Below are 25,212 nucleotides of genomic sequence, written 5' to 3' on the forward strand. Positions count from 1 at the left end.
GTTTCTTTTGGGGGTGATGAAGATCTTCAAAATTGGTTGTAGCGATGGATGTACAACTCCATGAATATACTGAAAACCACTGAATTCTACATTTTAAATGGGTAAATTGTATGGCATGTGGATTATATCGCAATAAAACTGTTACATAAAAAATAGAAAGAGGGAAAATTTAGAGTCCCAGAACTGGAAGAAATGTTAAAGGTCACCTAGTACAGACACACAAGTATAGAATCACAAAGGGTCTGGTTGGGATGACCTCCTCCCCCTTTTGTGGCCGCTGTCTGCGACCAGGATGGCCGCTGCTTTGGCATGGCAGAGGGGCTCAGTGGCTGCCTCTGACTCTTTTCCTTTATATATTTGTGGAAATTCAGGTCACCTAATACCTCCAACATAGTGCAAGGGGTTGAGTTGCCGATAGCTCTGGGCCACAGAGCAGCAGGGCTGTACTTTCACAGAACAAAAACCCCACGTGCTTTAGTTCATTCCCGCTGGGGACACTGTCGTCTACTCGGGGGTTGGGTATCCGTGCAGCTGCCCATTAATAAGACAGGGATCATGGGTCTGCACCCCACGCCACCACTCCTAGCCTCACTGTGTTCCTCCACAGATCCCCCGCCCCTCCCCAGGGGTCTCGCAAGGGCGAGTGTTGGCCACAGTGGGGCTGAGTGGGGCTGGATAAATCCCAACCCGCCCTCAGCCTGGAGAACCTGCCGGAGCCTGCAGGGCAGGGGCTGTCCCAGTGGACGGTGGTCAGCACCCTCTTCCTGCGCAGAGGATTCAGGGACTTCCTTCACAGCTCCAGTGTGCAGCGCCCATTCTCCATGGAAGTGCTCTGCCACCTCTTTTCTTCCCTGCGGCAGAATTTGTCTAGTGTTTTGGTTCTGTTCAGCCAGCTCACTGTACCCAGTGGCCCATTCTCTGCACTGCAGTGCCAGTGACCTGAACACATCCCTCTCCTCAGGTGCAGAAACCTGTCCCTGTCCTCTACACGCAACATCTGTGCGTGCCTTACACCCAGCAGGTGCTCTGCAGATGTTTCTACAATTCCGTTCTCGAGCCTACACCAGTTTCCCTACCATGTGTTTCTCTCTTGGCCTGTTGAAACCTGGGCCTTGCTGCAGTTTTACTAAAACGGCAATGCCATGTTCCCCGGCTTTTCCTGTGCCCGCAGACAGTGAAGGACTCCTGGACCATACCCAGGCCCTGCCCGAGCACTCCCTGTGCTAATCATCACACTCCTGACCATCCTGAGGCCAAGCTTGTCCACCCTGATGTTGCCTCTTCCCTTTCTCACTTTGTCTTTCCAGCCCCTTCACCGTGTCCTCCTGTTCCCCACCCTCCCACCACATACTCTCCTCCTCGCCCACCTGCCTTCACCTGGAGCCATGTACTGCTCAGTCCTGGTTGTAGCACTGGCCTCTTCCCAGAAACACTGTATTATCCCTTGGAACAGGTGAGGAAACTGAGTCTCAGTAGGCAGAGCTAGGAGCTCCCCACTGGGACTTTTTACCTGGTACTCAGATACCAAAACCCATGCTCCAACCACCATCGGTACTGTTTCATCACTCCTCATGAAACACTTGTACTGTACTTTATGCTAAAATTTTCCCAGAGGAACATGTGTCTAATTCTGCCATCATTGTTGGTAAGACTATAGCAAACCCACTTTTACAGACGTTTGCTTTGAATCTAACCTTGTTCCCAGAGACAAGGGACCTCCTTCCTCCATCACGCCTCTGAACATGTAAACCAGAGAGGATTCAGAGTGACAGAGAGGACCAAGAATGGGCATAACAGCTTAAAGTGTTACATAATTCGAGCTTGATGTTCCGAGGAGACTTTCTGTCACATAACTTACAGCCTTGCCTGGAAGCAAAGACCAAAGTCGTGATTCTTTGAGTCTCTTTTCCCTAATGAAAATACTTGATTGTTTTATTTCTGTTCCCACACAAATAAGTTTCTCTTGTGAGGCTGTTGGCATGCTCCAGGTGCACAATTTTCTCAGAGAATTAGGATTTTACAGAGAGAATCTTGGGTATAGGAGTGGGAGTATTGTGAACAGAAAAGTTAAAAGCTAAAAAATTAATTTTGTGGAAAAAAATACTTGAGGAAAATTATGTGTTCCCATCACTATAGGGTAGATTTACTTAATTCTCTATTATGGTTCTTGGATCTGATTACTAAAACTTCATACTTATCACAGTTATTTTGTGAAATTATAATTTGAAAATAAAAGATAGAATCCCTAGACAAATCTTAAAGTAAATTTAAAAAAAAAATGTAAGAGCAGCAAAAACCATGAAACCTGACCATCGCAAGCTGTGAGGGTCCCGTGGCTCAGTCTCCCTGGACTTTGGAACTGCAGGGAATTTGGATTTTGCCCCAGGTCTCAAGTGTCTTGGACGCTACTAGAACTAATATGTAAAATTAGCAAGCTTGCAGGATACATCAAATTTACAGATCAATTGTATTTCTCTGTACTAGCAATGAAAAAATCTAAAAATGAAATTTTAAAAACATGTACATTCAAAATAACATCCAAAAAAGTTTACTTAGAAAAAAATTAACAAAAGATGTGAAAGATCTATACACAGAAAACTGCAAAACTTTACTGAGAGAATTTAATAAGACAAATAGATAGAGAGTTTTATCACATTCGTTGATTAGAATACTCATTGCTGTTAAGGTGGCAGTTCTCCCCAGAGTTACTGTAGTCTCAGTGAAGTACCAGCAGGCTGTTTTATAGAAATTGACAACATAATTCCAAAATGTATGTGAAAATTCAAAAACTTAGAAAAGCCAAAATGATGTTGCAAAAAAAGGAACAAAGTTGGAGAACTTTAAACTACCTAATTTTAAGACTAACTATAAAGCCACAGTAACCAAGTCAGTATGGAGTTGGCATAGGGAAAGATATATAGAACAATGGAACAGAACTGAGGGTCCAGAAATAGACCCATATTAAATTTCAGCAAAGGTACTAAGGTAATTCAATGCAGAAAGGAAAGTCTTTTCTCTGAATGTGCTGGAGAAGCTGGATATCCCCATGGAAAAAAGTGAACACGGACCCTTTCCTCACAGCATACCTCTAGATTAGCTTGCATTGATCGCAGACCTAAATGTAAAAGCTAAAACTATAAAACTTTTAGAAGAAATCATGGAGGAAATATTTTTGACTTTGGGTTAGGCAAAGATTTCTTCAATAGAACACAAAAAAGCATAAACCCTAAAAGAAAAAAAATTAATTGGATATCAAAATTTAAAACTTTGCTCATCAAAATATACTTAAGAAAGTTAAAATAAGGGCTACAATTTGGTAGAAAATATTTGCAAAACATATAGCTGACAAAGGATTTGAACACGGGCAATTTTTTTTAATCTCTTACTCATAAAAAATAAAACTCAATAAGAAAAAGACAACCCAGTTTTCATAATGGAGAGAAGATTTGAACAGACACATCAAAGAGAAGATATGCAGGTAGCCAACAATTACACAAAAAGATGTGCAGCAGCATTTGTCATTTGGGAACTGCAAACAAAAACCACAGTGGGATACCACAGACACCCACTAGAATAACTAAAATAAAGAAGACAGACAAAACCAAGTATTGATGAGGATATAGAAAAACTAGAACCCCTAGGCATTGCTCCTGATAGTGTAAAATGGAATCACCACTATGGAAAACAATTTGGCAGTTTTTTAAAGATAAACATTCACTTGCCATATAACCCAGCAATTCCAATCCCGCCCAAGAGAAATGAAAATAAATGTCCATACAAAGACTTGTACACAAATATTTCTAGCAGCAGTATTCATAATAGTCAAAAACTAGACATAACTCAAATGTCCGTCAGCTGGTGAATGAATAAAAAAATGTGGTACATCCGTACAATGGAGTAGAACTCAGCAAATTAAAAAAGGAACAAACTGCTAACAAACATAACAAGGTGGTGAACTCTCAGAACTGTCATGCTAAGTGAAAGAAGCCAGACACAACAGACTATATTTCATTTATATGAATTTTCTAGAAAAGGCAAAACTGTAGAGAGAGAAGTAGATTGTGGTGGTCTGGGACTGGGGGTAGCAGCAAGGCTTCTTGGCTCCAAAGGAGGGTGATGAACTGTCTGGGGTGATGGGGTGTCTGGAACCTGAGTGTTGGCGGTTGCATGACGGTATAAGTGGGTGAACTTTATGGCATGTAAGGTATCCTTGACAAAGCTGTTTAAAAATGGCCCTAATCCCACCAGTGCCTTGGGGCATGCCTGGTGACCCGAGGCATGGAGTTGGGGACCAAACCCCCCTCCCACAACCAAGCACACTGCCAGCACCAAGGAGCATGCCAAAAACATCGCCTCCATGTGGGTGGCCAACCACAGCCACCACAATAACCATTGCTGCTGCAGAAGCAGCTAGACACCACAACCGCCACACAGATGGTCCACCAGCCACTGGAGTGCACTGACACAAGGAGAGTCACCAGCAGAGACAAAGAAGAGGACGTCTCTCTCCACAAAGCCCACTCCAGAGTGACAGAAGAAGCATCTGCTCTATGATAATATTGGGGACCTGATCACACCTCTCAGCATTGGACAGATCATCTAGGCAACAAATTAACAGAGTAACCATTATTCTTTCAGAAGGAGAGAAGAAATCTAGAGTAATTAGAGGGGGAAGGGGGAGGGAAAGGGGGGTGGGGAGAGGTTGGACAAGGGGCATAAAGAATAATTACGATTCATAACAATATATATGCTAGTAATATTGATTTGGTCAACATATCTCAATGTCGAACCCCAAAAATATGTATAATCAATTTTGATTCAATAAATAAAGTAAATTTTAAAAATAAATAAATAAATAAAAAATAAAAATGGCCCTAAGAATAATTGAAGTAACAAAGGCAAAAATAGACAAATGGGATTATATGAAACTAAAAAAGCTTCCCTACAGCAAAAGAAACAATAGAGGGAAGAGACAACCAACCAACAGAATGGGAGAAAATATTTGCAAGCTTTATCCGATAAGGGATTAATGTCCAGAATACACAAGGAACTCAAACAACTCAATAGCAAAGAAAAATCTTATTTTACAATGGGAAAATGAGCTGAATATCAAAGAAGATATACAAATGGCCAACAGGCATATGAAAAAAATGCTCAACATCAGTAATCACCAGGGACATGCCAATGAAAGACACAATGAGATGCCATCTCACCCTAGTTAGAGTGGCTATTATCATAAAGACAGAAGGTAAATGCTGGTGAAGATGCGGAGAAAAGGGAACTCTTATACACTGTTGGTAGGAATGTAAATTAGTACAGCCATTACAGAAAACAATGTGAAGTTTCCTCAAAAAAATAAAAATAGAACTACCATATGATCCAGCAATCCCACGACTGGGTACATAGCCAAAGGAAAGGAAAGGAAATCGGTATACCAAAGAGTACCTGCACTCCCGAGTTGACGGCAGCTCTATTCACAATAGACAGCATGTGGAATCAGCTTAACTGTCCATCAAGAGATGACTGGATAAAGAAAATGTGGTATATATACACAATGAAATACTGTTTGACCATAAAAGAGAGTGAAATTCTGTCATTAGCAACGACATGGACAAGCCTGCAAGATAATAAGTGAAATGAGCCAGGCACAGGAAGAGCAATGCCACATGTCCTCACTCATATGTAGGAGCTGAAATAGTTAGTGTCATAGAAGTAGAGAGTAGAATAGTAATTACTAAAGGCTGGGAGGGGGAGGGGGAGAGAGGGAGAGACAGAGAAACAAAGTTGTGGATACAAATTACAGCTAGATAGGAGAAGTAAGTTCTAGTGCTCTGTATAGCACTGTAGGGTGACTGCAGTTAACAGCAACTTCCTGTGTAATTTCATATAGCTAGAAGAGAGGATTTAAATGTCAAATCAATGACAAGTGTTTGTGGTGATGGATATGCTAATTACCCTGGTTGATCATTACACATTGTATACACATATCCAAATTCCACATTGTACCCCATAAGTATGTATAATTATTATGTACCAATTTAAAATAATTTTTAAAAAAGAATAGTTGAAGTAGGCTAAGTCCTAAGGGGAAAAATAGATGAGTGTGGTATCTATTGTAAATGTGCCCTCACTGGCCTCCCAGGCCCGAGGAGCTGCTGTTGACCAGAGGATGAGGACGCTGGCTGGACTCAGCATGCTTCTGAATCCCGACATGACCACCTCCTAGGCAGGTGAACGTGAGCCAGCCTGAAGTGCGCTCAGTGGTTCTTCTTTGATCAGCTGTCAAAGGGGACTTGAGTCACCTCCTAGCAGGGTTGTTTGAGACTGAAATGAGACCTTATAATGGGCCGGAATGTAATGAGCACCCGGCAAATGTAGACAGCACCTCATTTCTTATATGTTTGATTGCTGGTGGTGTTGCCTGCGTGGCCACGCTTCATGCGAGGAACGGATGGGCTGGGGACTGCTAAGGGTTTTAATTGGTTTGTCTTTCTGGGGGGTTTTAGCATAGCTTCTGAATAGAATTTTAGACACACTGTTTTACATTAGATTTGAAGATGGACATAAATTATTTTTTAAAAAAAAAATGACAGTGTTGCAGTCATGACAGATCCCACACAGACTTTTAACATTGTACTCACCAGATGCCTGAAAAAGAAATGACAGAAGCCTGTTAGATCACTCTGTTATCTGAGGGATAAAACCTAGTAGGTGACTTTTAAATGAATCAGACCTAGACTTGAGTTTTAGAAAATTCACTTTAAATAGCTACTGTTCTTAAACTGCACATTTCAAAGGTTCATGTGATTAAATAGTGGACTTTATGCCCTACATTTCCGTAAAAAGTTACATTCAACATGTGCTTATGCTTCAGCTTGCTCCAGAGAGGATTTAGTGCTGCTCACAAAGTTATAACACAAATTAATAAAATAACTGAAAATGAAAGAGAATGAAGCGAGGGACAGGAGAGTAAGTTACATTGAACCAGCCGTGAAGTTAGTGCACAGTGCGTCTAACAACCCTTCACGTGTGCCAGGACGAACTCGAAACTTGGTTTCTAAGCTTTCATGCAGTTAATTCAGTGACATAAATAAAAGCAGTAGAAAAGTTGCCACATCTGTAATATTAAAAATTAATAATAAAATATAAAAAGTAGTTGCTTAAGAAATGCCAGAGTATTCCTGATACTAAAATTAAAAGAAGTCTTTCCCACAAGTGGTCCTAGAAAGAATGTTGTACAGTGAACATAATGAACAACATTTTCACACTCAGCCAGTGGCAAGTCCCACCAGCCCATAGGGCAGGGCTTAGTACAGACGACTGACCACCCGCAGCTCTGTGAGTGAGAGCGGGTCCCCCCCAACCCCAACAGCATGTGCAGCTGGAACCCACATGCTAAACAAACTGCGCAACATTCATCTCAAGAGATAAGAAATATGCTTTTGATTTTATTTCAAAATGGAAAATGTACCCTAAGTGTCAGTGTAATGAAATAGTTATTTGATTTATTATATTAGCTCAGAAATTATGCCAAAAAATGTTATTCTTACATTTCTTATGGTCATAAAAGGGGTTTTCAAAAAGTTCATAGAGAATGCATATTATGAAAAAACTATGCATGGATTTCAAATAGTTTTTGCACCAAAATAAATTCATACTAACTTGTTATAGCATTTCTGAATAGGATCTAGTTTGAGGCCCTACAAAGGATAAGACATCAGTTTGAAAAGAGCCCTATCAGAGCAAAATGAATTCTGCTAAAATTGAAGTAAGAACAAACATCCAATTTATGGTGAAGCTTGGTTAGAAGAATGATGATATCATTGATGCTTTATGAAAAGTTTATGAGGACAAATGCCTCAGGAAATCAGCAGTTTAGAAGTGGATAACTCATTTTGAGAAGGAACTAGATGATGTTGAAGATGAAGACTGCAGCAGCAGACCATCCACATCAGTTTGCAAGGAAAAAGTTAGTCTCGTCTGTGCCCTAATTGAAGGGGACCGACAATTAAAAGCAGAAACAATAGCCAACACCATAGACGTCTCAATTGGTTCAGCTGACACAATTCTGACTGAAAAATTAGTTGAGCAAACTTCCTGCTTAGTGGGTCCCAAAACTGTTGCACCCAGAGCAGCTGCAGACAAGAGCAGAGCTTTCAATGGAGATGTCAAAAAAGTGGGATCAAGATCCTGATGCCTTTCTTTGAAGAACTGTAACAGGAGATGAAACGTGGCTTTACCAGTACCATCCTGAAGACAAAGCACAATCAAAGCCATGGCTACCAAGAGGTGGAAGTGGTCCTGCCAAAGCCAAAGTGGACCAGTGAAGAGCAAAGGTCAATGGCAACAGTTTTTGGGGATGCTCAAGGCATTTTGCTTGTTCACTTTCTGATGGGCCAAAGAATGATCACATCTGCTTATTATGAGAGTGTTTTGAGAAAGTCAGCCAAAGCTTTAGCAGAAAAATGGCGTTTCACCAGAGAGTTCTTCTCTGCCTCAACAGAGCTCCTGCTCATTCCTCTTGTCAAACAAGGGCAATTTTGTGAGAATTTTAATGGGAAATCATTAGGCATCCACCTTACAGTCCTGAGTTGGCTCCTTCTGACTTGTTTTTGTTTCCTAATCTTAAAAAGTCTTTAAAGGGAATGCATTTTTCTTCAGTTAATAATGTAAAAGAAAAGACTGCATTGACGTGGTTAAATTCCCCAGACCCTCAGTTCTTCAGGGATGGACTAAATGGCTGGTATCATCACTTCCAAAAGGGACTTGAACTTGATGAAGTTTATGTTGAGAAATAAAGTTTATATTTTTATTTTTATTTTTTAATTCTATTTTTCCATGAACTTTTTGATGTTTCCTCATGTTTATTTCCATTTAAAAACAGGTATGAAGAACTGTCATCCATGTGAGAATTCCCATTTATCTTTGAGCATATTCAATACAAAGGTAGTTGTAGACAGGAGGAAAATGTCATGAATATAAATGGAGTTGTTAGGTATTTGAGTTTTTTAATTTCTGTTTGTTTTGATTTAAAAAATCAAAGGTATGCTTTAAAAATTTTTAAGACTTGCTTTTTAAAAGTAGGGTTAAATCTGCTATCATTATTATTTTGATTTTACATAACACAACTCTACTCCCTTTGAATAAAAGTAGCAAACATTCATGTATTTCAGTTGCTGAACATATGCAGATCACAAGGTGATGCTCACATTTGGTAACATAAAAAAAATACAAGAAATGTCACTGAGTAATTTTCTTTTTGTACTTTCAATTTCTGTATAATCTCAGAAGTCAAAAACACATTACGTTTCACTGTGAATCACCCTTTCTTTATAGAGACATATACACACATGCACCCCACACTGAAATTATTTTTATTTTGTATTATTTATCTTAGTTACTAAGGGAGGCATACCAAAATTATTCTTCATCTTAATTTCCCAGTTGTTTTAGAAAACGTATGAGAATTATGGGGGAGGAAAAGACTTTTTCTCTACCCTCTTAGGTTAAGTGACTGAAGCCTGTAAATTAAACTGACAAAAGACAGATTAACAGGACAAAAGACATACAAATTTTATTAATATTTTTATTTTTATGTGCACAGGAGCTTCACAGAAAAGAAGTGAAGAACGCAAAGAAGCAGTTAGACTTGGAGGCTTATGTACCATTTTAACAAAGGGTGATAGATTGTGGGAAAGTGTCTAGGATACATATGCGGAGAACTAATGGAAGACAATGGCTATCTCAGTAAGGTTTGTTTATGCAGACTCCTCTTGGTGCTGGCTCTCTACCTCTAGTGATAAGGGTCCAGCATCTTTGTTTACTAATGAGGACGCTGAAGCAAACAGTGTTGTTGCTTTTGTGTTTCTTTAGTTATTCAAAGCATCTATTTAAAAATCACAGTGCCCACAATTCCTATTTTACTTTTGCTGTCAACGTATGCCCCAGAAATTACGTATCTTGAGTCTTGTTTCAAGCACTCCTCTGTAATTCCCATTCAAAGGCTTCATCTCAGACCTAGCGTTTTCTCCTCAGTGGGGTAGTTCCAGTCCTCACCAATGAAGCTTTCCCTACTGCAGGAGATTAAGGCTTATCCCATGAACTGAACTCACACTTAGAATCTCTGCAGTGCATTTTGGAGTTGTGGAAGAACAACATAAATTACTGAGCCTTACTGACCTGTGGGGATCCTCATGAGTCCCTGCTGTGTTGCTTTAACAAGATACCCTTGTACCAGATTCTTTGTACTTTGTTTATACATTTAAAAGTGAATTTACTAAAGTATGTTACATTAATAGTATTTTCAAAGAAATCCAACAGAAAATTAGAGAACAGACCATTTAATATATATAGTAAAGGGTGGTAGTGTTATTGTGGTTAAAAACACAGATTGTGGAATAAGACAAATGCCCAGCCATTACCAGCTGTGCCCTTGAGTGAGTTACTTAACTTCTCTGAGCACAGATGGTAACAGCCCTGCGTGCAGATCAAAGATGGACATGGGTGCATCCTGGGGTGGAAGGAAGGGGCACATGACTGACTGGGAAGGGTGTGCATGTTACAGCAGAGTGTTTTGTGGACATTTTCATAAACTTCTTTTGTATTTAGCAACCAATGTAGTCACTTGTTTCTGTAGCACTGCTAATTCAATTTGGGTAATTTTGCAAATATGAATTCAGAAGCCCACCTTTTACTCTGAGATAAGGAAGTTTCTTCTTTCAGAGGGTCCTGTTTGCCATAATGGGTGAGATTGAGCACAATGACCTCATGGCTCTGGGAGTGAACCAAAAATCACAACACACACTTAACTCAGTTTTTTAAAATGAAAGAAAAAAAACACCACAACAAATTATTACCCCCAAAGAGTATAATTTTGAAGGTTTCTTTTTTATGTACCTAATGCACTGGGCCAAATTTAATCCATCTACTCAAGCATGTTCATTCTTGATTATGGTTCACATAGAAAATTTAAAAGAGAGCAGCTAAGACAGAACTTGCAATTGTAACACGCTTATTTTCTTCATTGCTGAGGTGGAAGTTCAGCTCGTTAAGTTACTGAGTACTAAGAACTTTAAAATTGTGCTGTTAATTGTATTTATAGTTAATGAACAGGATTAACTTTTGACATAATTTTCATTTTGGGGGACTTTCTGGAATATAAGAATGTTTTGCACTTTGACTTAGTGAGGTGATGGTAACAGAGATACAGTTTTTAACCACACTGAACACAAGATCTGTGCATTTACTGTGTATCAAGTAGACTTCCACAAGGAAAGCAATACGTGTGCCACCTGCAAAAGAATGTTCTTGCAGTTTGTTTTTCCTTTTAACTTTTTGAACGATTATAACACAACCTTTTCTTACTTGTAACTCTTTCAAACTTTAGGAATTCTTCGATCACGTGAAGAAACTGTGGGATGATGAGGGAGTGAAGGCGTGCTTTGAGAGGTCCAACGAGTACCAGCTGATCGACTGTGCACAGTAGTAAGTTGCCTCCTTACAAGTTCCAGACTGCTTTGAAGAATGTGATTGCATTCACGATTATGCCACCTTCCCTGTACACTGAAGTTTCTCGAATAAAAGGAACAAATAGTTGATGTTTTGCCACAGAAATCAGCTTTTTTTTTTTTTTTTTTTTTTTGTCTTTTTCGTGACCGGCACTCAGCCAGTGAGTGCACCAGTCACTCCTATATAGGATCCGAACCCGCGGCGGGAGCGTCGCCGCGCTGCCAGCGCCGCACTCTCCTGAGTGAGCCACGGGCTCGGCCCAGAAATCAGCTTTTTTAATGAGACGTTTAGTGTAAAATTGAAAATCCAGTAGCAATCGGTGTTTCAGGGAAGAACCAGAAACAGTTTCGGTCATTTTGTACTGATCATTGTTTTCAGTTCTATTTATTCTTTGCTTTGCCTAGACTTACAGGCATATTTGTAAATTTTACTGTGCTTAAGTATTCATTATTGGAGTTTAATTTTGGAGCAGGGGCCCCCAAGTCAAATTTTAAAATAATGTCGTTGCAATCAAGGTCAGGCTCTTATTTAAAGTGATGTGATCATCCTATACACATTAGAAGTAGACTAGAACCTTGAAAATAGATGGTAATTAATCTAATAAGTAAATATTTGATGAAAAAAAGTAATTGCGATAAATAAGAAGAGGACATTATCAACCAGGACTGGCTCATTGTTTTTCCCTGAACCACTTACTTTCCTATTTTCTTTTGCTATTTTAGATACATTCTATTACTATAAGAAAATAATGGTCCCAGAAAAATGTTAGATGATCAAGAAGTTCTTCTAGCTGTGTTTGCTGTTTTGATGACAAAAACTGTATTTAATTAGTTGTTCTGTATGACTCTTTGGATAGCAAGAAATGAGTGATTTTATATTTTAAGTCTACAAACTCTAAAACTTCCTATTTGTGGAAGAGATTGCACAGTCGCAGACTCTGGGAATTGGCGACATCTGGAACCTGCAGGGGAGCTGCGCTGTGCTGGTTGGTTTGCAGGAGCCCCCGCACTGCATGTGACTTAGGTGGTCCTCACCTGCTGAGCCAGCGCCTCTGAGGGGCGGGGGCGCCACGAGGAAGCGAGAGAGGTCAGCGGGGGACAGACCCTCCAAGGGCCGAGGGCCATGGCCGGCAACTTGGGTTTTCTTGCAGCGCACTGTGCAGCCATCGGCTCCATGCGCGAGGTTGTAGGGGACAGCACCAGGTGCTGAAGTAGCTGAGGTAGGTGGAGGACAGAGGTCCAGGGCGATGCAGGGGTCGTGGCGCTGTTCATGGCGACGGGGAAGTCTGGGAGATTTCCTCCGTGGGAGGACGGGGGAGATCTTGAGCTCGGATTTCAAGAACTGAAGTTTGAGATGCCTCAGAGAGGTCTGTTGCTGTAGGAGCCTGGAGCCCAGCAGAGAGGCTGGTGATGTCATGTGCAGGTTAGTGCTGTCACCGGTGTCCAAAGCCAGGGACACCCAGGAGCACGCTGGGGGCTGCAGGACAAGGGGCGCACATGGGACGCTCCAACAGAAGTGAGTGGTCCGGCCAGACGCTGGTGAGGCCGGGAGGAGGAGGAAGAGGGGACTGAGGTCTCAACGAGACTGTACTTCACCTCCTCACCGCCACTAAGAACTGGTTGTCCCACCTCTACACGCAGCTCGTGGGCGCCACCAGGGCAGGGTGCCATCGGGCATCCGGAATGGATGGGTGCAGACCTGCTGCTGGCACCCTCAAACAAGCACCGAGTTTAATGATCCCCCATTGCACATGCTAAAGAAACGACTTGCTAAGAGAATTTTTAATTAACTACAAAAGTACTCAAAATGTCTCATGTCCTGTCACACTTAATTCCTTCAAAAGTTGCCTTAAATCAAGTCTGAAAATCGGCCATGCCCTTTAGTTTACGTTTGTGAGCCTAACCCTGTAGTGGTTCTCGTGTCATTTAGTGTATACATGTGTTTTCACTCCACAGCTGAATCATCGACTCCGCCAGAGCCAGGCTGATGTAGATTTGGGTATGGGCAGCGGGGAGGCTCTCAGTGGAGCTGGAGCACAGTCTCTTGGTCGAGGGCGGCTGCCACGTGCTGGGGGCCTTCATCTTTCCCTCTTCCTCTCTAGCTCTTTCTCTGACATGTCAGTTCACGTGCACTTAAAGCCACAGCATAATTATATGTTAAAGCGCAACGCTTTAGAGGTGGGAAGGATATATCAAAAAAATGCTAGCAACTGGAATTTTTAGCATAGTTTATAATATTATTGAAATTCATACAGGTTTGCATTTGAAATTGATGTGGAATATGTTTCATCCTTTTTCAGTATTTCTTGAACAAAGACTGGCCTTGAGGGAACACCACGGTGCTGCTCAATGTCACATTAGGAATTTCTCTTTCTTAAACAAAAAAAATAAACAGACAATTTATTCTTGCATCACCATAGTGATAGAATTAATTATTTAATCTAAAATAGAATACGCAGAAATAAATCTTAAAAAAAGAGGTGGTGTAATCTTGACAACAGGCAGATTGGGATTCATATTCTAGCTCTGCCACAGACCACTGTCTGAGATTTTGGGCAAATTAATGGAAAAAATAATGGAATCTATTCTTATATGGTTGATGTGTAGGATTAAATAAGTATATATCCAAAGTCCTCAAAATAGTGCATGGCACACAGTAAGCACTAGATGAGTGTTACTCTTGTTGGTATGTGACCGGTGCAGAAACTGAGGAGAAGTAAATTACCTAAGTTCCCTACAATCACAGTTTCCCAGCACAGATGAAAACACAGCCGAAATCTGCCATTTCTTTCTGTTCCGTCCTTTCAGATTACAGAGAACCAAGGGAAAAAATCTGCCTTGTGAGACTCCAGGACCTCAGGCCAAGACTCCCTTTTCAGGCTTGTCAGGGATAGAACACCTTAAAGCCTCTGTTGCGCTTTTCTTAACCCTGGGCCTGGCAGAATTACAGGAACCAGTTCCCTCTCAGGACCTCACTATCCTAGGTTAATCATAACTTCTGCAACTTCACTTGTTTTACCCATTTTAATGCACTCGAGAATCATGTTGGATCAATAACTTTTGTCTCTTAATGTCTAGCTTGTTTCCCCTCTATGCTCAGATTCTAGGATTGAGAGGTGAGGGATTTCAGAAAAAAGAAACATTTCAATAAGTTTATTACACCAGCATATGGCTGCCACATTTTTTTATGTTGCCAAATAAGGTGTTAGAAAAATATAAGCTGCTTCTATCTGCCATCACTATCACTTCGTAAAAGGAAGGACATTCCCACATCAGAGCAGCAGAGTGACAAGACCTCAGAATGCAGCCCTCCACCCAATTGTCAGGCATCTTGTCCAGCCCACAAGGCTTTGAACTACTAAGGAAATGTGTCTTATTTGTCTTTAAATGCCCAGCTCCTATATGGGTGTTCTTGCCTAAAATCAGTGCTTGGAAAGTGCTATTTGAAATACATGAATTGGCAAAACAAGAGCCCCGGATTCAGTGTGGTCCTAGCATGAAAAGCTGCCCTTGGTCCCCTTCGGAAGCCCATACCCACTCCCTGGGCTGTACCACCCTGCGGCCTGGTCTTCTAACCATGCAGATTCCCAGTATTCCAAAATGTTTTCCTCTCCTCTGAATTGCTCTTGGAAGAGATCTGACCTATCTCTTGGTGTGACTCTAAGTCACCATGTCACTTTCCTCAACACTATTGCATTTCAAACCTTGATGCTTATCATGAAGGGAATAACGTGAAGACCTGTGAAAGTCACTTCTTCCATGGCAGAAATCATGGGAATATTTGAGGGAAGAGGAGCTTCTCAGTGGTGCTGAAATTCTGTTAGGCCTCAGGGAGAGTCTGGCCAGTTACTCAGAAGGTTGAACGTAGAGGTACTGAGCAATTCCATTCCTGGGTGTACACCCAAGAGAATAAAAACTTACAGCAACACAAAAAACTTGCAGATGATGTGCACAGCAACATTATTCGTAATAGCCAAAAGTCGAAACAGCCCAAATGCTCATCAGCTGGCAAGTGGATAAGTAAAATGTGATGCATCTACATAGTGGAGTATTTATTCTTCAGCAATGCAAAGGAATGAAGTGCTGACACATGCTACGAAATGAAAGAGCCTGACAACATCATGCTAAGTGAAGGAAGCCAGACACAAAGCCACATACTACATGATTCTATTGATATGAAATGTCCACAATAGGTAAATCCATAGAGACAGAAGCAGATTGATGATTGCCAGGGGCTAGGAAGAGGAGGAAATTGAGAGTGTCTGCTGATGGGTAAAGGGCTTCTCTCTGGGTAATGGGGATGTTCTGGGATTGGCTAGTGTCGGTGGTTGCACAGCCTCGTGCATGTACTAATACCACTGAATTGTGTACTTCAAAATGGTGAGTTTTATGTTACGTGAAATTATATGTTATGTGAATTATATCTCAATTTTAAAAAAGAAAGATGACAGGGGAAGGGAAGAACTCAGGGCAGGAGAAGCAATGAGACCATGGTCAGGACTGGCCGTGGGTGCAGTCCCACTGCGGACTCGGGAAAGCAGAAATGCTGCCTCATCTTGCAGCCCTCCCCCAAGTCAGGGGTCTTCCTCCCAACAGCAGATTAAGTTCTAAACATATGTTTGTGCAGCCTGCTTCTTCATACTCAACCAACCACACGTGCATGCCCCGGCCCCACATTCTCCATGCCTGCCACCCTGTGTGTGCACAGGCATCTCCAAAATTATAAGCACATATGGCGTAAACATGTTAAAGGCTATTAAGATGTATGTTATGCTGTTTGGCATGCAAGGAGTGGAAACTTGCTGAGGCTACTTCAAGAAAAGGGGCATTTATTCCAAGGCGTCTGGGAGCCAGTACTGGGTCACAGGCACACTGGGGAATGGCTCTGCTGCCCTTGCTGCTGGGCAGCTCGGCTTCGCCGTCCCTACCCCTTCCACTCCTCCCTTGTCCGCTCCATAATCTGCAGGCAAGATTGAGCAGGGGACGGCCACCTCCTGTCTAACGTGTCATCTCACACTGCTCCACTGGCCAATCACTAGGGCCCATGTGGCCCATCAGTGGCCACATCTGTGTCCCTGAGCAAAAAGGCTGTGACTGCAGGCCTGGCATGGGTAGAGGAGTGTGGGAATAATCATCATAACTCAGCTTTAAATATTGTACTTTCAGTAAAAATGGGTGTCTGTGAAGCATCAAACAAGCTGCGCAAATTACCAGAGGTTGTATTTTACACAGAATTTTCCAGTTCCGACTGTGAAAATTAAACAGCAGTCTCTACTGAATTATCCCCCAAAATGCATTTCCTCTCAGTCCTAATAATAAGTGATTATGTAACCATGGAAACAGCTATTTTGGGAGAAGGAAAATCGGAGAAAATTGGATCTTTAGAATGGCTTTATAAAACCTGACATTGCTTAATGTAACCAAACTCACAGCTCGGCAGGGAGTGGGAGGGCTCTTGTGCTCTGTACCGGTACACGGGCAGCGCCTTTAGGACTACAGCCATTTCAATAGTTGGCTTTGAGATCCTCTCAAAAGGAGAGGATATCCCAGAAGAAAAGAAAAGAGCAGAGAAAATGGCCAAGTGATTTTCTGCTGCAGTCCCACATTTGTTTTTGGTCACCTGTTTTCATAGCCACATTTACCCTCTTTAGCACTGATGTGGATGGATCCTATGGCTGTCAGGTCCTGGAATAGTAAGCTTGCAGGACAATCTGGAAATTATTAGAAATAATGAAGTTTTCAACTTCAAAGTTTATTCTTTGCAGGTCATTTAAAAGAAACTATCATTTAAAATATGCATATAGCTACGTACCATTGAACTCTTTGAGTATAGGACAACCGCCTGGATGTATGTTGCACATTCTTCTTAACTCTCATAGTGACCTTTATTTCTAGCCAATTATTCCAGATTTATTTTCTAGATCTGCAAAATTGGAAATGTTTCTGTTTATGAGCAGTACAGTGACTTTTTTTTTAAGCTACAAAGAATAAATTTGGATAACACCAAGGTCCAGGGTTTGATCCCTATACCATCCAGCCACCAAAAAATAAATAATAAAAAAAAAAGAATGAATTTTGCAGCAGGGGCTAGGTGGGTGGACCAGATACGCCCGTGTAAGTCAGCCCCTGGTTACCCATTTCTTCTGCCCTTGTTGGGAAACCCCTTGTCTGAGGCATCCAGAAGAAATTTTTGAGGGGGCTTACCACGATTGTTTTTGTGTAAAAAATGTTTTAAAATCTCTCAGAAAAACTACTTCCTGGAGTGGGTGAGTTCAGTTCACTGTCTAATTTAATCCTCAGGCTTTCTGTAAAAGAAAGGACATCTGGACGGGATGGGTCCTAAGTCCTCGGCTCTTCCTAGCATCTCACACAGTCTCTGATGATGTGATATCACTATATATTGCTAGATTTATTTTGAAGGCTGTGAAAATTGAGACCTTTGAACCGCAAATAGTAAAATCAAAGAAAAAATGCACTTTTGATACCTTAGAGCTGTATTTTTCAATATTTCTTAGAAATGGAAGCCTTTGTCATACAGACCCACATGTGGAATGCCAGGAAGGAAGAGGTGACCTGAGGCTGCTCTGGCTTAAGGGGCGGTGAGGGCCCAAGCTCCATCCCCAGCCTCTCACAGGCTCCTTGGTGGCCTCTCTCTTGTCTCTAAGAAACATCAGTCTCCATGCAGCACAGTCTTAAAACTACTAGTACCAGTTTTCAATATTTATAGCAGCAGAACCAAATGCAATTTACAGTAAATACCAAACCAAAGTGATATTTTATTAGAATAAAATTTATTTAAGATGTTCACATTTATAACATTTACTTATTATAAGTAACCCAAAAGATCTCTGTGGCCATTTTGATAACAGAATTGAGATTCAGTGATCATAGAGGACAGCTGAGTCTTTCTCAAACCTCAATGTCCAGCTCATTCCTGCTGGGGACAGGGCTGTGGAAATGTTCTGACATATGTAGAGGAGTAGTTGCAAATGGCGGCAAAAATGGGATTTTTTTTTTAAGTGTGCCTTGTAGTCACAAGAAACATTTTAAGTTAAATTATGCAGAAATGTGAAAAGGAGAATTGTGAGAAATTTTCTTCCAAGTTGAATTCCTAAGTCTCCAACAACTCTTCACATTCTTAACATGGATGTGAAGTCTGATCAGTACTGTATTTACAGCATTGCAGTGGGTTACGTTTTCCCCTGGGACATGACCATCTCTGTGAGAGGCTTGGGCCCCACAGGTGAGCCCCAGGTCAACTGGCATTGCCTGGAACAGTGTGTGTCTCTTAGGGAGTTGGGGTTATACTTCTCAACAGGTGCTATGTCATCTAAAAGAAATAATCAGTAATAACACATTGGCAAGAAGTTAAAAATATGTGTGTAATATATTGATAAGAATTTGGTTACATAGATGTATGCATTTGTCAAAACTCAGCAAATGTACACTTAATATTTGTGTTTCATTGGATGTAAATTTTACATTGAAAGAAAAAGCTGTGAACAAATATTGATTTCCAGATAATCTAGAAGTGCTGAAGTATTTACAAGGAAGTGTACTGCTGTCTTCACTTTCTTTGAAATGCATCAAAAATAAGATGGATTAAGGGATGGATAGATGGATAGAAATGTGATTTTTAAAAGTACAGTAAAATTGTACAGGCAGTGGCAGAATCTAGACGGTAGATATTCAGATATTCGTTATAAAATTATTTTAAATTTGTTTTATGTTTGAAATGATTATAATAAAATGTAGGGAGAAGAAAGAAAAATATACATATATATAGATGTGATCAGAAGTCTACAAAAAAATAAGTTACATAGTAGCACAGATTAATAAATTGTTGGTACCCCACAAATTACGATATGGCACATAAGACATTTCAGTGTGTGAGGGCTTTTATTACAGTTCTTTTAAGTGTTTTCTGAATTCTTTGAAACACTTCCAAGGAACCCAGGGAACTCAGATGAATAACCACTAAGTACTGTTTACAAAGTGTACAGTTTCAGGATAATTTAAGTATGTCCTGTATTTCTTAGCTTCAAAGTGTAGCTACAGGGTAGCTCATATTTATCCAATCTTACCATGTGGGGGCACTATTCTTGCACATTATACAAGTTAACATATTAATCCTCACATTAACTCAGTGAGTGGATTATCTTCATTTTGCAGAGGAAGCAACAAAGGCATCTAAGCTTATGTAAGACTTTGTGATACCAGACTATTACTTGGTTTATCCAGGATTTCAAATATTAAACATAAGATTATGAGAGACTATTTTAGTTCAAAAATTCAAAAAGCTTTCTGTGAGTGTCAGATGCAGCCAGGCACAGCCTGATGCCACATTACGGAGGTGAAAGAGGCGTGACCCTATGCATCTAAAGAAGTGGTTGTCACGAGCGCCCACTTTCTAGATTCTGAAGTGACTCTCATCAACTTTCCAGTTCCACCACATTCATATTTTGAACATAATTTTCAAAAGAAAGCCAGGAGATCTGTTTTTTAAAAGAGGTTCTCATGGTTCAAGAAAGTGAAAAGACAGCTTATGGAGGGAAGATATTTGCAAACCATGTATCTGATAAAAGACTTGTATCCAGAATATATTAAGAATTCTTACAACTCAATAATAGGAGGGTAAATAACCCCATTGTAAAATCAGCAAAGGATCCAAATAGACATTTCCCCAATAAGATACATAAATGGCCAATAAGCTGATGAAAATATGTCTCAGCATCTTTAGCCATTAAGAATATATAAAGCAAAACCAAAATGAGATGCCACTTTACACCTCCTAGGATGATCAAAAAGTCAGACAAAAAAAAGCACTGGCAAGGACATGGAGAAATTGGCACTGCCGTGCACTGCTGGTGGGATTTTAAAATGGTGCAGTCACTTTGGAAAACAGTCTGGCAGTTCCACAAAAAGATAAACATAGAATTACCATATGATCCATCAGTCCAACTCCTATGTATATACTCAAAAGAGCTGAAAACACACATCCACACAAAAACTTCTAGACAAATATTCATGGAAGCATTATTCATAATAACCAAAAAGTGGAAACAACCCAAATGCCCATCAACTGGTGAATGGATAAACAAAATGTGATACATCCACACGATGGAGTATTATTTAGCTATAAAATGGACTGATGAAGTACTCATACATGCCACACGGATGAACCTTGAAAACATTATGCTAAGTCAAAGAAGCAGGACATGAAGGCCACATATTGTATGATTCCAATTATATGAAATGTCTAGAATATTTATATCTGTAGAAACAGAGAGTAGATTAGGATTGCTCAGGGCTGAGGGGGCTGAGGGTCAGGGATGAGGAGTAAGTGCAGTGGGTACAGGGTTTCTGTTTGAGTGGTGAAAAGGTTCTAAAAGTGATTGTGGAGAAGGCTGCACAACTCTGAATATACACGCACACACACACAAAAGCCATTGAAATTTGCACTTTAAATTGAGACCTTCCGTTGCCACTGGCTTGTTAGATTTTAACTTGGATACTTAAGTAAAATTAACTTGGAGACTGCTGATCATTTGCGTATGCCTCATTTCAGGGCCTTTCTATTTAATACGAAGGAAAAAACAAGGGAGAGACTTCTTTCAAAAGTGGTGAACAGATTGCTCAATAGAAGTTAAAATACTCCTTATCTTATGAAATTAATTATGTCTCATCAGTGTATAGAGTATGGTGACAGTAAAGGTATGCTGTTGAAAGTATTCAGTAGAAGAGGCATTAAATTTCAAATTTTTCATATGCTTACTTTGTCTTTTTTATCAGTTTTAGAGAGAAAATGGAAGAAAAGAAAGGCAAAAATGATGATTCAAAATGTAGTTCCCATACTGCAAATATATCTTAAAATCTCTTTAAAAAACCATCTGTGTGGAAACTGACAAGTAATTTCTAAGAAGTTATTTCCGTAGGATTTGAAGTTGTCCTCTGTGCAGTGCCTGACACAGTAACATCTCATTTATATGAATCGTAGAATGTATCAGGACTTCATTTTTATACCTAAATAACATGAAAAAATAACTAAATCTAATCAAATTTTGTAAATTCTTCATTATGAATAGGTTGTTGTTTACCACCGGGCCTGGAATAATGCCCGGTATATAGTAGGTGTTCAATACATTTGTTAAATGAATGGATTTTTATAACTGTTCTTTTTCTGCTTTCTCTACTGTTCAAAGTTCATCATGATCATGTATAAAAAATTAATTTTTCTGTAAAGCTCAGATAGTTAAAGGCACAATATCTGTTCATAGCAGCATTATTCACAGTAGCCAGAAAGTGGGAACAATGTGAGTATGGCCAGCTGGCGAGTGGGCACACAGAATGTGGCATGTCCACACAGTGGAGTGTCGCTCAGCCTCAGCAAGGAGGGGGGCGTTGGTCCTGCTGCTGCATGGCCTCCTTTACAGCAAAGTGTCCACTCAGAGAAAAGTGGAAGCTGTGGGGCACGTTGTGTAAGCACTTCCCTGCGCAGAGTGAGCAGTGAGAATGTGTTCACAGTATCAAGAAATGCAATTAAAGGGTTAAAAATAGAATTTAGGGGGTAAGGAAGCTGCCTTTTTGATAATTTCTTACCAAAGAAAACATTCAAAAAAGGAAGAAAAACCTTCCTTAGGATAGTGCATGGGTCCGTGGTTAGAATTAAGTATCTAGACTCCATTAATCACGTAAGAAGTAGAACTCATGATATCCACAAGAAGCTACCTTTGAAATATAAGCTTCATTCTATTATTATTTTAACTTACCTAAGGAAATCTAAACACAAATAGGATTTGTTTGCTTATTAACAATTTTATTTGTATGACAACAATTAAGTGCATGGGGAACCCTTGTTTCTCATTCCATTTGATATTAATAAAAATGTAGTGTTATGTACCATTTCTGTGAAGAAGATATGGCAGGCGGTAATTGCTAGGAAAGAAACTGCTTCGCTATGACTTTCTGCTAAGATACACGCAGTGACTAAATATATCTTCCTCTAAGATAGACAAGACTTAAATCATTTTGCCAAAAAAGGAAATTTTTTATTACCCTCAATTAAACATGTTTACCGACACCTTGGATCTCTTCTGAAATAAGAACTTCAGCATGAGGTGAACATGGAATCAAAGGTCAGTTTCTCATTTGGATTTTTCCTCTGAAACATGCGTGATCTGAGCAAATCATATACTTAGCCTCTGAAATCGAGTCGAGCACCCCACAGGCCCCCTCTTCATCTAGAAGCCCTCGGAGCTCTTTTCTTCACCCTTAGTTGACCACATGCTTCTCTTAGTTAACATCCTTCCTTGTAAGCTTCAGGGGAGACCAGAGGGACGGACTTGTTGGGAGGTGATGCTGTGACCAATACACAGTCACAGCTGTGGGCAGCTGCAGAGAAGAAAGAGGATGCTCCCGGGGAGCAAGAACCGTGCCAGATGCACTTTGTCCTCGCTTCCTTATCGTAGTGCATGTAAGTGACATGGAGGAATTTGCATAGTTTCACACATTAGTATAAGTTGAAATTCAGTTAGCTTTCAATTCTTTTTAACCTCTAACCTACTCTAAAAATACATTTTCACCTGCAAACATGCTAAGATTTACTATTAAGTATTGTTTCCCAGATGTTCATCTTGGCTAGTATTTCTTATATTTAGGACATGGTTAATGATGGCTAGTTAAAGACAGCCTAGTGGTTCCCAGAAGGCTAGAATGCCTCCCTGGTCAGATTTACCCAGCCAGCACCTCTGGGCCTCAGTTGAGGAGACCGTTCCTTGAGAAGAAACTCTGGAGGAAATAAAAACCTCTGCTTTATGGAATATAATTAATGTATCAGGTTTGCCGATTACTCACCTGTCAGTATACTGTTTGTCCTCTAACCTGGAATTCAGTAAATATTTGTGGAATGCAGGCATGAACTGGAAGATTCTAGGCCAACTCCATCACATAATAGAAGAAAGCCTATTCATTATAGTTCAGTTCAGATATCTCCTATCTAATGACTTAGTTCAAAATCATTTTAAAAATATAAAGTTAACATTCTTTAAAAAATATCTGTCTTTGGCCTCCTTTATGCCACAAGTGTTCATTGTTTCAGAAGAAACAGTGCTGTAATGGCACATTATAAAAGGATAGAAGTTATAAGAAATATTCTGCTTTGTTATAGGACTTTTTACATTCTCAACAGAGGCATTAAAAATAAATTATTTGTAGTAGGATTCACTGAGTTACATTATATTGGATTTCTAATATTGTTTGGCTTCCTAACTAAAGATGCTATCTTAAACTAACAAAATCTTTATGTTTTGACTCAAAAGCTTAATTGCAGCTCTTCCTTGACTATAAGAAATGGCCAAAATTATCCTGCCATAGGCATTAATGGCCAATGGTTCCTTCCTTTACACATTTAGTGTGGTTTGGACTAGAATTGGAAGGATTTTAAATGGTTCTCAGAGTAAGTAGTTGCAAGAACTAGTGCCTTCCACTCTGTGGCCTTGGCTGCTGTAAATCACTTGCCTTCCCGAAGCTTAATTTAACTGAGACAGGATGCTAAGGAAAAGCTGGGTCTCAGGGCAGATCAAATACAGCATCGATTAAGGATACTAGTTAGTCAGCTGCACGCACATGTTGCCAGGGACAGCAATGCAGATGACAAATGGTATTTCCCTCCACTAAACTAAGCCTGGGAAAGCTCGTCTTCTAAGGATCTGTTTCCATTATGAACAGAAGATGCTCAGAGAGGAGGACAAGAGGTTTTAACACGCAACAAAATTGACTAGCTAGTTTTCACATTAACTGTTTTTAACTTATGGGTTGTAAGTTTAGTGTTCAGGTTAAATTTTTTTTTAAGTTACCTGAGAACAGTCCACATTCCTGCAGGGTGGTACTGTATTGGGTCCAGAAGATTCTCAGGTGCACTCAGAATTGTCATAGAATCAAAGTCTCCTTTGATAATAACCTCCCCTTTGCTAGATACAAAATAAAAAGCATACCAATCTGAAATAGACCCTGAAGATTGTCACCCTCATTGGAATGTCAAGAGTGAAAAGACCTTAGAGCCAGGTTAGAGGCAGACATAGATACAGGGTCATCAAGGATTAATTCCTAAGAATCGATTTGAACAACAAGGTGAATGGAGGTGCCATTAGTAAGTGGGGATGGGCAGATTTAGGGGAAAGGACTGAGTTCAGTCACTTTGAGGAGTCACCAAATGGTCTTGCACCACAAATTATCCAGTGCCAAGGAGACAGCTGGGCATATGAGTCTAGAGCTTGGAAGAAAAACATGCTCTAGAAATGTGTAAGGGGGGGGGGGTTGTTAGCAATAGACGCTTCTGAACACCCTGGGAATGGCTGGGGTGTGGGTAGGAGAGAGAAGAGGACAGGGCCTGGGGGTGCTGGGGAGCAGCCGCTGCAAAGCAGGTCAGCCCGCTCTCCTGCGTCCAGGCTGCCATGCTCACTCAGGAAAGATGGCTCCTGGAGCTCACCTGTTCTCTAGATGCTGTCTGTCCAGCCCAGAGAATACCTGCCACCATCCAGTGAGTGTAGCTTCAGGTAATGCTAACTTCTGTCAGCAGCCAAACCGTAGCTCCTCTTGACCCTGCAGTCAGTGCAACCCCTCCATCTCAAAATAACAGCTGCTAAGTCAACTTGGTTTTTTAGGCTAAAAGATGATCACTCTTTTATTCTTGTTAACTTATCCTTAT

At 40.5% G+C, this 25,212-nt stretch overlaps 1 protein-coding gene across 1 annotated transcript in view; it reads left to right on the forward strand.

Annotated features, from left to right (window-relative positions):
• GNAL (G protein subunit alpha L) overlaps positions 1–25,212 on the forward strand; it is a 95,549-nt gene that overhangs the window by 42,494 nt on the left and 27,843 nt on the right. Inside the window, exon 5 of the mRNA XM_063077017.1 lies at positions 11,387–11,484. Coding sequence (XP_062933087.1) covers positions 11,387–11,484 — 98 coding nt within the window. The remainder of the gene's footprint in view (positions 1–11,386; positions 11,485–25,212) is intronic.

Source organism: Cynocephalus volans, chromosome 13 (assembly GCF_027409185.1).
Source record: "Cynocephalus volans isolate mCynVol1 chromosome 13, mCynVol1.pri, whole genome shotgun sequence".
NCBI lineage: Eukaryota > Metazoa > Chordata > Mammalia > Dermoptera > Cynocephalidae > Cynocephalus > Cynocephalus volans.